This window comes from Acipenser ruthenus, chromosome 41 (assembly GCF_902713425.1).
Source record: "Acipenser ruthenus chromosome 41, fAciRut3.2 maternal haplotype, whole genome shotgun sequence".
NCBI classification, from domain to species: domain Eukaryota; kingdom Metazoa; phylum Chordata; class Actinopteri; order Acipenseriformes; family Acipenseridae; genus Acipenser; species Acipenser ruthenus.
In genome coordinates this window covers 2250328-2264970 of record NC_081229.1, presented here as the reverse complement: position 1 = coordinate 2264970, position 14643 = coordinate 2250328, and the positions used below count along the sequence as shown (strand labels likewise).

General features: G+C 40.7%; 1 protein-coding gene across 3 annotated transcripts; it reads left to right on the top strand.

Annotated features, from left to right (window-relative positions):
• Positions 1 to 6197: 6197 nt before the first annotated feature.
• On the top strand, positions 6198 to 14605 carry LOC117433665 (protoporphyrinogen oxidase-like). 3 transcript variants are annotated; one of them, XM_034056063.3, is made up of 12 exons: positions 6198 to 6297; positions 6762 to 6896; positions 7995 to 8110; positions 8254 to 8353; positions 8940 to 9087; positions 9646 to 9842; positions 10248 to 10308; positions 11091 to 11209; positions 11466 to 11579; positions 12374 to 12523; positions 13020 to 13062; positions 13894 to 14605. In XM_034056063.3, the coding sequence occupies exons 1-12, from the start codon at positions 6211 to 6213 to the stop codon at positions 14079 to 14081; spliced, it is 1458 nt and encodes a 485-aa protein (XP_033911954.3). In that variant the 5' UTR covers positions 6198 to 6210; the 3' UTR covers positions 14082 to 14605. The 3 variants fall into 3 exon arrangements, with proteins under 3 accessions (XP_033911954.3, XP_033911953.3, XP_033911952.3); XM_034056062.3 differs by having other exon boundaries at positions 8251 to 8353; XM_034056061.3 differs by having other exon boundaries at positions 8221 to 8353.
• Positions 14606 to 14643: the final 38 nt, after the last annotated feature.

Below are 14643 nucleotides of genomic sequence, written 5' to 3'. Positions count from 1 at the left end.
CGAAAATTTTTTTTAATGTATTTAAAACTGTATTTATTTTTTGCTTCGGCTCTAGCGCCCCCTGTGGGCCGGGGAAAGTTTCTCCTCACCGCGCTGCAGCGACGAATCGAATACAGAGCATTTATAATAGTCTTTTCATCTGCATGCCTCTAGGCATAAAGTCTAAGAAAAGCGATCGTCTGTCACAGCACAAGCTAATAAGCTCAGTGTCCCCAAAACTAGCTGCCAAAAAGCAACAGCCAGTACATTAAAGTAAAGCGTTGCTTGAAGTCAGAGACAGGACGGGCTAGGGCAGAGTTTCCAGTCGCTCCCAGAGGAACTAAGAAAGTAAACTAAGTGTAAAGTACTGCACACAGGCAATAAAAATGTGCATTATAAATATCATATGGGAGATACTGAAATTGAATCTATGAAAAAGACCTAGGAGTTTATGTTGACTCAGAAATGTCTTCATCTAGACAATGTGGGGAAGCTATAAAAAACAGGGCCAACAAGATGCTCGGATATATTGTGAAAAGTGTTGAATTTAAATCAAGGGAAGTAATGTTAAAACTTTACAATGCATAAGTAAGACCTCATCTAGAATATTGTGTTCAGTTCTGGTCACCTCGTTACAAAAAGGATATTGCTGCTCTAGAAAGAGTGCAAAGAATTATCCCGGGTTTAAAAGGCATGTCGTATGCAGACAGACTAAAATAATTCAATCTATTCAGTCTTGAACAAAGAAGACTACGCGGCGATCTGATTCAAACATTCAAAATCCTAAAAGGTAGAGACAATGTCAACCCAGGGGACTTTTTTGACCTGAAAAAAGAAACAAGGACCAGGGGTCACAAATGGAGATTAGATAAAAGGGCATGCAGAACAGAAAATAGGAGGCACTTTTTTACACAGAGAATTGTGAGGGTCTGGAACCAACTCCCCAGTAATGTTGTTGAAGCTGACACCCTGGGATCCTTCAAGAAGCTGCTTGATGAGATTCTGGGATCAATAAGCTACTAACAACCAAACGAGCAAGATGGGCTGAATGGCCTCCTCTCGTTTGGAAACATGTAGGAGTAGCAGCTTCACAAATGAGTCATGGTGTTGAGGGAGACCGGCGAGTGACGTGAGCCGTTTTCAATGACGACGCGGATTCAGAGACCAGCCTCTAGAGATCCTAGCTCCGCCTCTCCGTCTCTCTGCGTCACTCATTCAAGTCCAGTCAGCCCCAGTTAGCTTTCTCAAATCGCAACTAACAAAATAGTTCATACATTTTCTGCGCCATGCACATCCAATCCACTTTATTCAGCTGTGGCCAAAAGTGTTGCATCCCCCTATAGAATGAACTGATTTGGCTTCATGAAGTCGAATGAAACCTGCTGGAATAATGTTACGTTAACACATTGAATTACAAACCACCGCTTTGTAGTTTTTCCAGATACTTAACGAAAAACTGAGAAAAATTAAAAAATGTGACATTTTCGAAATCTAACATGAAATATTACTGTACTACTATTATGGCTTCCGGTAGACTTTTGTTAGATATCCTTTTGTAGTTTCTTTGATTACATGATGTTAAAATATCGACATTTTATAGATAGATAGATAGATAGATAGATAGATAGATAGACAGACAGACAACCCCACACACACTGCACAGATATGCACGGCTAGCTGCTAACGGGCTGCCGCAGCGAGGGATCGTGTGTTGCAGACAAACCCGTCTCTTGTGAATATTTTGTTTTCAGACAGAAAAGTGTTTATCTTCCTTGCTGTTTGTTTGAAGAGTTCCAAACTGGATTAGCATCGACGTGCAAGAGGAGGAAATATAAAAAAAGAAAGAAGATACTGATTGGATCAATAACTCATACAGACTGTTATCTTACCTAGAGATAATTGCACAGTAATATTGGCACTTCCCATCCTTTTCCCAGACCTTCACTCTGTTTATTTGTGCATATCCAGTGCAAAGCTATTTGGATGCGTTTAAAATGTCCTAAAAACTTTAGGGACTGTTTTAAGGAGTTTTAAGGACTTTTTTTTAAGGACTGTAAGAAATGTTTCAAAACATTATTAAAGGCTACACACTATTTAAATGCTTACCGTTTCTGAAAGAATACTTTAAAATATACATATTTTTCGATCACTTGAAATAATACCAGCAAGCGTTTTCCTTTTTGACGCGCTGCTTGTGACGCTGCATTCAGGAACCTGGCAGCCGGTTTAGTTCGTTTCCTTCCAGTAAATGATTGAACGCGCACTGCATAGAGCTGCGCGATTTCTTTACAATGTCTTCAGCGAAAAACACACCAGCTGCATCAAAGATAGGCAATATTTCTACTAAAGGTCGCTCTGTCCGGTACAGGAAGGGGGCATTTCACGTGCCTGTTGTTATTTTTATATTTATTTATGTTTTTATTTTGTTTGATAATGATAACAGAAAGTCTTTAAAGGGAATCGCTTATAAAATCTGAGTATGTGTACAGCCCAAATATAATGCAGTTTTCTGTTGTGTTCGGTGTTTCACTGTGCTGTTTTTTCACTCCCGAATGAGGTGGATTGAAGATATATTTATCAGCTTTTAAATTGCATATTCAGTGTTACAAAAACACACCCTCGCTGGTTAATCTACTGTGAAGCAGAGGCCAGTTTATTCCAGATTGAACTCCTAGATTTAATTTGAATGATTTGCAATTAACAATACGCACCCTTTTATAATTTCCAAGGATTTTGGAGAAAAGTGAGAGTGAAAATCTTGGGTCTTGGTAATTTCAGTGATCATTCATGACGTTTACGCTGTGAATAAAGTTTCACTGTCTCCGTGGTCAGCAATTGGGGATGTTAATATTACTTTGAAATAGTAATTGAACTACTAACTAATGGTTTCAGAAAGTAAAAGTGAAAAGTAATCTGATTACTTAAAAAAAAAAAGTAATAACTTTTTGCACATCAGGGTTTAGAGGTTATCAATTAATTAATTAACAGATTAATGCACGAGGTGTAATTGATTCAATCAATTAATGAAGGTTGTGGGTGTAGCAGTGATCTGCGCTAGAACTGCCCTCGCTGTGTGCCACTTCTTCACTGTAATTACTTTAAAAAAGTAATCTGATTACTTTAAGGGATTACTTTAAGAACCCTTTCAATTATCTAATTGATAATGTTTCAACTTTTGCAAGAAACAAACAATATTGATGGCAGAACCATTTCGTAATAATTTCTGAATAATTTTTTACTAAGAATAGATGCATGATGCCTACAGCTGTAAAGCACACACCAGTCTTTGATATCACATTTCTAGCGTCTCAGTTACTGCTGGAGACTCAGCCATTGGGCAGTGAGCCATTCCCCAAGGCTTCCATTAATGACTATGAAAATGCCTTGCTGTTACAGATATCCTGGGAGATATGGAAATCGAGGGCTAATAATAACCTTCAATCTGCATAACAGATTACAGTACTACATTCTTCCATAGCTTCGTCTTCTGTGCACAGTGCACATACGCGCCAGGGAACAACAAAGACAAAAAAAAAGTGTGCTAAAGCGACAAAGGAAAATTGTAAGCGACTGCCTGCAAGGCCAATTCCGCTAGTTTTAAGTGGAACTGGCAACCCTGGATGTGAGACACTGCTGCCACCCAGTGGCATTTTTAAGTATTGCAGCTTTAAGAATAATACAGCATCGGGCCCTGTTTACAACGCTTCAGTAGGTGTTGTTTTAAACACGGGTTATCCTAGTTAAATATCCTAGTTTATTAAACATCGTTTGGCAGTCATGAAACTGTTCTAAAAGTTAAATCAATGACAATTTGAAACTTTGACGACATTTTCTTCTTTTTATTCTGTTTTTATTCTTTTGAAGACGTTCTTTTAACGGTTAATCGTGAATATATATATATATATATATATATATATATATATATATATATATATATATATATATATATATATATATATATATATTTGCACCTCTTAAAACCAATAGCAAATTTGTAATTTCAACCCTGAACAAAAAATCTTGATGGATGCTTGTTCCTTCAAAAGTTGGATGATGCCTCAAAATGTACCTGAAATTGGTCTCGTTAATTTCTATAAATAAGCAGGCTGTGTGTTTATTGTACTGTAAGGGAAATGATAATTGTTGGTCAGTTAATTTCTAAATAGCAATTATACAAATATGTCGTATAGCTTCCATGGGCCATACTTTTAATGAAGTGAAAAAGACAATACCAGGATTATAAAAAGGTAAATAATAATAATAATAATAATAATAATAATAATAATAACAATAAAGAACGTCGCCTGAATCGAAGTACAAAATCTATAAAACAAACACAGAAAAAAATTCTTATCAAAAAATAATATTTTTGATATCAGCACAAAGCATTACTGACTAAAGTCCATTGGTAACACTGTGCCTTTTAAAAAATGTCGTTCTTGCCTCTGATTGGGCTCTGCTTGATACTTGCCAACGCTTTCTACGCTCTCCGAAGGTTATGATTGGCCAAGATAACTCACCAGTGTTCGGTAGTCTCATTCTGATTGGGTAGTGAAACGGCACGTCAGTTATTTTCTCCTCGTACCCAGCTGTGATTGGCTGTCTGCAGCCGGTAGTGTACACACGTCCGCCAGCTTACCCAACGAGCTTGTGTAAGTGACAGTCCTGAGAGGTAAGGGGAAATACTTACTTAAAAACAAACAAACAAACAAACAAATAAACAAACAAAAGGTGTTGTCGGATTAATTGTATTAAACGTATTGTTTGGATCCGCAATGTTTATCGAAAACCACATTTATTAAACGAACGCAGATACAGGTCATTGCATTACTAGTTATGTTTATCTAACTTAAACGTAAAATCACACTTTGTTAAACGAGAATGTTATTTAACAGCTGTGATGCAGCGTTTAATTAATAGAATATTTACATGCAGCTTAACGACATATGAAAATAGCGAGCAGGATTTGTTACAATGAAACTTCATTTCTGCTTCCTCCTGGACGGCAGTTATATTAAGTGGCACACGCATAGTTATGTTGTTTGTCAGTTATCTAAGGCCAGGTGCATTTGCTAAAGCATGAAACTAGATGTAACTAGCAGTGTGGGTCTAAGTGATATACAGTAGTGTTTAATGTTATCATAATGGCGATGGTGATATCGTATTATGTGATGATGATGATGATTAGTATTAGTATTATTATGTATTTATTTAGCAGATGCATTTATCCAAGGCGACCTACAGGGCAGCACAGGGTTACAATGCAAGCTTCATATTTAAACATAGTATAGTTTACAGTAAGTGCAAATTATACTACTCAAATATAATAGTGTGGTCTCGATTAGCCGGTCACAAAAGGACTAAACATTACAGGGATGGAAATAAGACTCCTGTTGCATAACAGTTTGGGCCATTACTGTGGTTTTTTTTACTATGAGTTTAATAAGACACACCTGAACTTGTTTCCTACAGTGTGACTAATCAAGCTCGTAGTAAAACCTGGAATGGGTGACACTGCTATGCAGCGGGAGTTATCTCCATCCCTCTATTAATACAAACATAGATACAGCAGTGTCATCCACAACCACCAGAGTTTCTTTTAATATAGTGTAAATCCGTGTTATAGAAGTCTTTTAATAAGTATTTGTGTTCTGTTAAAGTGCTGTGCGAAATGACGACAGCATTCTACAGCGTTATCATGGTGTTAGTCTGCTCCTGTAGTTAAGGGATGTATGTGGTGGCTGGTCTGGGTGTTCAGTGCAGATAAGTTGGGAGGGTGTCAGTTTGTGGTTTTGCGATAAAACCTGAGTGCACCCTTATCAAGAGACATCTGCTACCGAGCCCATACTTAGAGACATATATAGGCATGGCCAAATGTTTTGCATCACCCTATAGAATTAACATGCTGCTTCATAAAGTCGAATGAAATCTTAACATATTGAACTACACACCCCATTTGTAGTTTACAAGATATAGGCCTAAAAATGGAAAAATGTGACGTTTCAAAATCTAACATGAAATAGTCCTCTGTTACTATTATGGCTTCCAGGTAGACAGCTCAGAGATATACTGCTTTTAATAGTATAAAACGACATGATACCACGTTATGACCATAACCATGGTCTGTTTTTTTTTTTTTTTTACGGTCATCATACCGTCACAATGTAACACTGTGACATCGCTGTGCTGTTGTGTGCTTGTTCTCTGCACAGGGCTGCCTGGGAGAGTGGGATGCAGAAGACAGTGGCTGTTATTGGAGGGGGGATCGGTGGGCTGTCTGCCTGTTACCACCTCACCAAAAGCTCCCAAGTTTTTAAGGTACCTGCTTTTTTTTTTTTTTACAGAACACACCACAGTCGATTATATAACGTGATTGCCGTTTAGCGGAAATCCAAATGTTTTTTTTTTTTGTTTTTCACAATGTAAAGTCCACTTTAGAAACAGATTTTTCAAGAGAATTTCTAATTAAGACACAAGGGGTGTGCGTGTCCCGCAAATAAAAATGATGCCAGCTTTCTTATTTGTGCAACGAGGCGCACGAAACAGAGTTTAAAATGTACCGGCAGCTTGGAGGATCCTGTCGATCCAAATCGCTCTGAAATGTATTCAAGAAGAAGCCATTTGCACAACCGTTCGATTCCTTGTGTACCTTAAGAGGTCAAAATAACAAGGCAGGCTGAGACTAGTGCTCATGCGCCCTTGTGTGACCAAGCATCAGCGTGTCCAGGTGTCCAGTTTCAGTAGAAAGGAGAAGCAGTTGTTTTGTTGGGTTTGTTTTCCAGATCGTGCTGCTGGAGTCCAGCAGTCGGCTGGGAGGATGGCTGCGCTCCACGCGCAGGGAAGATGGCGCCGTCTTTGAACACGGCCCTCGAGGGATTCGCCCAGCGGGCAACGTGGGAAAGAACACCCTTAAGATGGTAGCTGCCCTGAGTTTCTTTTTTGTTGTTGTTCTACTAACCTTTTGAGCAACTAAATATACCAATTTCTGTTCCAACCGTTGTTTAAGCATTTAGCAAGCACACAACCTCCAGACCCACCAGTCTAGACTGCACTTGTCGATCTCCTGATCCGCCCCTCCTGCTCTGCCCTGGTATTACCTGGCCTGTGCATCGTTTGATTGGATCCTCAGCTGATGCACTATCCTTTCATTATTGCTCTACTAATCTGTCACTGTAGATGTCACTTGCTGTAATCCTTACTCGTTGCCTCCTAGTTCATATTGCATTTTTAGTAGTATGATTTGCACTTACTGTAAACTAAACTGTATTTAAATATTAAGCTTGCGTTGTAGGCCTGTAACACCTGTGCCAGTTGCCTTGGGTAACGGCGTCTGCCACATACATTATAATAATGAATTATTGCTACAGTCGAAGAGAAAAACAAAAACTGTGGTGCATTGATAACGTAGCTGTGCAGACTGTTGGTTTGAAGCACTTTGTATTTCATATTGTGTTTCAATATGGTGACGCCTGGTGAAATTTAAAAGGGCTCTCAAATAAATCTTCTCTCCGACTATACCTGGTGTTACCATGAAAGTGTCCCCTGGCCCCGACTTTATCAGCAGAAGGACTCAGTAAGAAATACAATGCAGAACGAATGCTCTGTGTCTTAAGCTGAGGGAACACGAAGCTGCTTTTTCAGGAACAGCGGCTTGAAACCTGGTTCCAGGAGACCACCGGAAGACCACAAGGTTGCTGTGTCAAACTCCCAAGTCTCCCCTGGTGTGCCGTGAAGTGGCCTGAAACCCAGTCTCCTGAAACCAAGTTCCAAGCCACAAAGTGGCTTCGTGTTCCCTCAGCTTAACACGCAGTGCCGGCAAGGTGTTGCAGGGGGGGACAGGTTAAACTGATATACTGAATTCTGAACAGCATGAAGAGTACATTGGTTAAGATCAGCGCGATGCTTCACACCTGTAATAATGCAGTTTTGATTCTCCTAGCTACTTGCTGTCTAATGGTTTAGAGCTAGAAATGTCTACTTATTGTAACTGTTAACCCCTCACGCTTATCCTCCAGGTGTCTGAACTGGGATTAGAGAATGAGATCCTGCCAGTCACTTCGGATAACATCGCCTCCAAGAATCGATTCCTTTACGTGGGAGGAAAGCTGCACAAGATGCCCTCTGGTGCTGCGTAAGGTTTCACTTGAAGTTTCTTTTCTCTATATATATAATTTCTCGTCTCTCCGCGTGGAATCGCCCTGTAATGTTTTTCCCGTTGGTCGTTGTCCTCGCCCCTCACAGTGGAGCCCTGCGTAAAGTCCCTCCCTTCAGCAGGGCCCTCGTCAGCAGCGTGGCGCGAGAGCTGCTGGTCAAACGAGGCACCCAGGAAGACGAGAGCGTGCACGGGTTCGTGGAGAGGCGCTTGGGGAAAGAGGTAAAACTGTTGAAGCAAGTCAGCCGTGCGAGTACAAGATAAGTCCCGCTTTTTTGAAACCAGGAAAAGTATGTTTCTGACGGGTTGCTGTAAGTGTAATAGCCAGGCTTCAAACTCAGACATTCAAGAAAGACATTATTGTTATTATTATTATTTATTTGTCAGATGCCTTTATCCAAGGCGACTTGCAGGTGTTACAGGGCAGCACAGGGTTACAATGCAAGGTATTTAAATACAGTGTAGTTTACAGTAAGTGCAAATAATACTACTAAAATACAATATGTAGTGTGATCTCGATTTAGCCGGTCACAAAAGGACTAAACATTACAGGGATGGAAACAAGACTCCCGTTGCATTGCAGTTTGATGCATTCCTGTTTTTTTAGTAAGACACACCTGCGCTTGTTACCTGTACACTGGTAAAGTGCATTATGAAATAAGATGCTAAAAAGTTAGGGTTACAGCAATGCAGAGCAGTAGCAATGCAACTTGTAATGGGAACGCCGGTTAGTTTCTTTTAGCATTGCTGGTGTCCAGTGGCAGTGTTTTGTGATGTGCGTGGCCGTTTCGTGGTCTCCTCTCCTCAGCTGGCGGACTTTGCGATTGACAGCCTGTGCCGGGGCGTGTACGCCGGGGACTGCCGGAAGCTCAGCGTGCGCTCCTGTTTCCCGCCGCTGTTCCGGGCGGAGCGGGACTACGGCTCCATCGTGCTGGGAATGGCGTTCGGAAGAACAGGTGGGAGAAGCTGCCATGCTTTCACGCTTGTCCGCTGTATTTAAAAAAATAAATAATTTAAAAAAATCTCTTCTAATCTGTATACGGGGAACATATGGAAGACGCAAATGCACGATAGCGTCATGTGAGCCAGATGGGGTTTTTTTTCCCTCCCCCAGTTTAAAGCAACGGGGAGGAGGGGGCGGATTTGAAAAAATGTTCAATGAAAAATATATTTAATTCATCCATGAACGGGTTAAAGTCTCATGGTCCCCTGTGTTGTTGTCTCCTAGGGCAGCAGTGTGGAGTAGTGGTTAGGGCTCTGGACTCTTGACCGGAGGGTTGTGGGTACAATCCCAGGTGGGGGGACACTGCTGCTGTACCCTTGAGCAAGGTACATTACCTAGATTGCTCCAGTAAAAACCCAACTGTATAAATGGGTAATTGTATGTAAAAATAAAGTGATATCTTTTAACAATTGTAAGTCGCCCTGGATAAGGGCGTCTGCTAAGAAATAATAATAATAATAATAATAATAATAATAATAATAATAATAATAGTAATGTGGTGTGGTTCCAGAGAAGGTGGCGGAGCTGGAGAGCAAGCTGGCGCAGAAGTCTCGGGAGGAAGGCTGGGCTCAGTGGTCCCTGAGGCAGGGCATGCAAGCTCTCCCTGAGGCTCTGGAGGATTGGCTGAGGAGGACAGGGAGGGTGGAGATCCTGCAAGAGGTGGAGGTGCAGCGCCTGGAGAGGACAGCAGGGGGCAGCGCCTGGGAGGTCAGTGCACGGGGACCAAAGCCTGAACTAAATCAGGACTAGGTCTGTACTCGCTTTTAAGCCACCCCAGTACAATTCTCCCTCGCTAATGGAATTGTAGAAGGCTGTAAATCTATGTTGAATACATTCATAACAGGTTTCACAGACTCAGATCAGCGTTAATCTTGAAATACCTTATCTAAGGGAATGTTGAATAGTCCTATGCTAATCCAGGCATAAATGTTTAAGCCTTTTCTTTAAGACAGTAGTTTACAGACTTGATTTAGTGTTTATATTCATATTTAACTTTTGTATATATATATTTTTAAATACAGTAACCATGGCGTTTTAGGGTTTTTATTTGTGTCACTGTTTAAATCTTTAACCCTGTGCACACACAAATAAATACTGCGTTTTTCCTTACAGATTAAACTACACGATGGCAGCATTAAAGCAGATCACATTATATCTGCCATGCCAGCTAAAGGTAAGCACGAGTTGGGATTACTGGATAACCTTTTAACAAATTGAATGAACGGTCAAGTTTGTTACCTAATACTGCAAGCCAGCAAAACAGGCAACGGCAAAGGGTAAGGGTGGAATTAGAGATACTGCAGCATAAATATCATTCCCTCTTTTTCAATGAAAAATTACAATTAACTTAATTAAGATTTGTTACAAATAGAAAAATACATGTTGTTGGATTTTACAATGGAGTTATGGGACGGAGAGCGTCTGTGTGCAGGGTACTGTACAGCTGTGGCCCAAAAGTTTGTTTTTGGATCACCTAGAATTTTTGGATTTGAAAAAAAAAATAAAAAAATTATATGCACATAGTTTACATCTTATTTCCCATCATTTGTAATCAAAGAAACTACAAACTGATATTGCAAAAGTCTACCGGAAGCCACAATAGTTGTATTTCATGTTAGATTTCGAAATGTCACTTTTTTTGTTAACGTGTCAGTTTTTCGTTAAGTATATGGGGGAGGAAATACTACAAAGCGGTATGTAATTCAATATGTTAACGTAACATTGTTCAACAGGTTTCATTCGACTTTACAAAGCAAAATGTGTTAGTTATATAGGGTGATGCAAAACATGTGCCCACAGTAAAACCAGGAATGGATCAAACTGCTGCGCAAAATTAGTTTTTTCTGTCCCTATGATGCAAAACTTCTGGCCGTCACTGTATATCAACATTAGTGCATAAACGGTCCACAGACGTTTGGCGCCCTGTAACCCCGAATTCCTGTGTCCTCTGTTCAGCCTTGAGCTCAGTGCTGCCCCCTGGCGCCAGCCCCCTCTCGGAGGAGCTGCGGAGGATCACGTCTGTCACCGTGGCTGTGGTCAACCTGGAGTACGAGGGTTTAATCCTGCCAGTCGAGGTGGGTGCGCCAAGTCCATGCTGCTGTTATTTTCATGACCTCATCTGTTCTTGCAGGGGCTTGGTCACCATGCTGAGGGGGATAAATCGGGGGGTGACCGTTGAAGTGTGTGTGTTTTTAACAGGAAGGGGTGAAAACAGCTTCTAGTAGTCATTTGTTTGTTATACTGTTTAATTTCCCTCTGCCAGACATAAGAAGATGCACATGATAAAAAACTAAGTTTTGAATGATTTCTCCTCCTCGGTTTGTGTTTCAGGGTTTTGGACACCTGGTGCCGTCCTCCGAGAGCAGGGGCGTGTTGGGGATCGTGTACGATTCAGTCGCGTTCCCCCAGCACAACAGGAAAGATGGCCAGAGCACCAGACTAACAGTAAGAGAACGGTGACCCACAGCTTTGCAAAGACTGACTCTCTAGTGCTCTACATACAGGCATCAGTTCAAAGTTTTCCTTATCTTGTAGAAGCTTGCAACCCAACGCCATCCCGCAACTGATTGGGTATTGAAAGAAGCCAGAAAAGGGGGAGGGAAAAATTCAACCTCCAGGGTGAAACGACCCAGGAAGTGCAAGACAGCCTAAAAGCATGGCTTGCAAATTGAGTATTTCTTTAACCTAGAGTAGTACTAGATATTATGATTTGAAAACTGCACATTTAAGACCTACAGTTGTGGCCAAAAGTTTTGCATTACCTAAAATTTTAGAACATATACGAACATAATTTAGATATATTATTTAAGATCATGTAATCAAAGAAACTACGAAATTATATTGCAAAAGTCTACCAGAAGCCGTAATAGTAGTACGTAAGTCATGCAATGTCACGTTTTTAATATCAGGTTTTTTTGGGGGGAAGCCACAATAGTTGTATTTCATGTTAGATTTCGAAATGTCACTTTTTTGTTAATGTGTCAGTTTTTCATTAAGTATATGAGGGGAGGGGGGGGGAGACTACAAAGCAGTATACAATTCAATATGTGAACGTCGCATTATTCAGCAGGCATCATTCGACTTTATGAAGCAAAATCATCTCATTCTATATGTGTGTTGAAGCAAGTCAGCCGTGCAAGTACATGGCAAGTCCATTGAGCTGTATGTAATGATACATGGCACAGAGAACTTTTGGTTAGCTGCGATCGCTGTGAGTTTTGACTGCAGTCCTGTCGCAGGTGATGATGGGCGGAGCCTGGTTCTCCGAGGTGTTTGGAGATCCTGAGGAGGTGAGGGAGGAGCTGCTCTTGCAGACGGCAGCCCAGGCAGTCCGGACTCATTTGGGCGTTGATGCAGAACCGATCTGGAGCAGTGTCAGTTTACAGAAGGTAGGATCCGTCAAAAGTCTCTCCAGTCTCGCTTGTGCTAGTTCTATTAGAGTCCTTTGCATTTCTACTAGTCCTTTTTTAAAAAAAAAAAAAAAAAAAAATTTTTAAAATAATGAAACTCATTTTAGGCGACTTGAAATTACCCAAATGGGTACCCATATTTCAGGAAGGTTTCCAGGTTTTCTTCCTGAATAAATTAATCATATAAATGGAAATCATTGATCTGTTACCGAAATCAAATATGACATTGTTTATCCATTAATCAATCAATCAATCAAAATGCATGTAACTGTAGGAAAACTATCTTCAGGAACAGTTCGTGAATATGTTCTTTAAATTTGACTTTTTAATAAAACTGTGGCTCTTATGCTAAATTTAGTACTACAAATGTGAAAAAAAAAATTAGAAACTAAAATAAAATTAGATGAATAGATGTCTTTTTTATGTGTGTGTTTAACTGCATACTGACGTTTTAAAATGCATCAATGTTTTCCAGGACTGCATACCTCAATACACTGTAGGACACTGGGAACGTATTGGTAAGAAACGTTTGATCTTCTGTAACTCAATACTTCAACGTACGATCTACACCTCTCTCAAAAGACAGTACACCACGTTGCACGGCCAGATGAACTACCGAGATGCTTACAGTCCACCGCACAGTTCTGTTTAATAAATGTGGCTTACAGTTCCAACACAAGGACGGGTGGAAATGTACGAACGAGACCATTCAGCCCCACAGAATTTACCCGATTCCTAGTAGCTGTCTGATCTGAAGTCGGGTCTGTAAGATTCGGTATCGATTAACATGGCTAGGTAACCTATTCCATACCCCCACCAGTCTGTGTGACTGAATAACTCCCACTCTCTGTCGTAAGTCTGTCTCCACTGAATTTCCCCACATAAACAAATGGAGTTCAGTTCAGTCTGTCGCACTTTTTTTTTTTCCCACCAGTATGATAGTGCATAAGGAATTTCTAGTATTTTGCATAGTACTGGCATATACCAACTAGAAAATACAGAATACTCATGTTTTGGAATATTGTCAGACTATTCAGTTTATAGTGTGGTTAAAGAAAGGGGCTTGTTACCAGGAGGTTGCCGGTTCAATCCCAGTCAGACTCACCGTGTGTGTGATCCTGAGCAAGTCACTTAACCTCCTTGTGCTCCGTCCTTCGGGTGAGACGTAAATCCGAGGTGACTCTGCAGCAGCAGTTGTGATGCATAGTTCACCCCCCTAGTCTGTAAGTCGCTTTGGCTAAAAGCGTGTGCTAAAATGACTTAATTCTGCATACCCAGTATACTTTTAAAAATGCATGTAAAAACACGCTGAATGTTTTAACTAAGCTTTTTCTTTGCTTCCGTGACAGACAAAATCAGGCAGTATCTCGGACAGCACAGCCTGCCTCTCAGCCTCGTGGGGTCCTCGTACCAGGGCGTGTCTGTGAACGACGTCATCTTCAGCAGCAAGAGAGCGGTGGAGAGGCTTCTGGGAAACGAGCAGACGCACCTCGACACCTTAGGATGCAGGAGGGGTCTATTCACACTATCTAAATAATGCTTTAATCTTTAACCTCCTCCTGGGGGCTAGGTGTCACTGTGGGGTTATTCACTCGCCTCTGTCACACATCTGGGTTTGAATGCGGCTCGTGAATCAAGTTTGGTCATAATAAAGTTTAAAGCAAGCCCCCCAATGGACTTTAGTGTAAGCCACGACGCAACAGGTCAGGGGGTTGAGCAAGACTGAGGTCCTTGCAGAGCTGTGAGGGGAAAGCTGGCTTTGTGCCTGCCTTATTTTTTTAAACTACTAACTGAAATGTAGAACTATATTGACAACTACACAATTAACAGTACAGAAAGCAAGACTTTAAAACCTTATGCTGAAGTTTACCAACTTGGGTGAAGTCTGCGTGTTCTGCCACCACACTATAAAATCGATTTGCTTCCAGGTGTTTTGGTCCCCCGAAGTTGGCAGAATTTATTTTTGTTTTTTTAAAGTGAAAAAAATGATCTTGGTGATTTTATATTTTGAATAACATTATTGTAACTGCGACATGCAAAATAAAATATGTCTAAAAATAATTTATATATAATGTTTCTTTTTAAATTACGCGGTGAAG

What these genes read in the sequence shown, in the direction of transcription:
- LOC117433665 (XM_034056061.3), top strand. Translation starts at nt 6,211, where the DNA reads ATGCAGAAGACAGTGGCTGTTATTGGAGGGGGGATCGGTGGGCTGTCT. An exon ending in GAAAGAACACCCTTAAGATG is followed by an intron (nt 6,897 to 7,994) that starts GTAGCTGCCCTG and finishes CTTATCCTCCAG; the next exon opens with GTGTCTGAACTGGGATTAGA. An exon ending in GTTTAATCCTGCCAGTCGAG is followed by an intron (nt 11,210 to 11,465) that starts GTGGGTGCGCCA and finishes TTTGTGTTTCAG; the next exon opens with GGTTTTGGACACCTGGTGCC.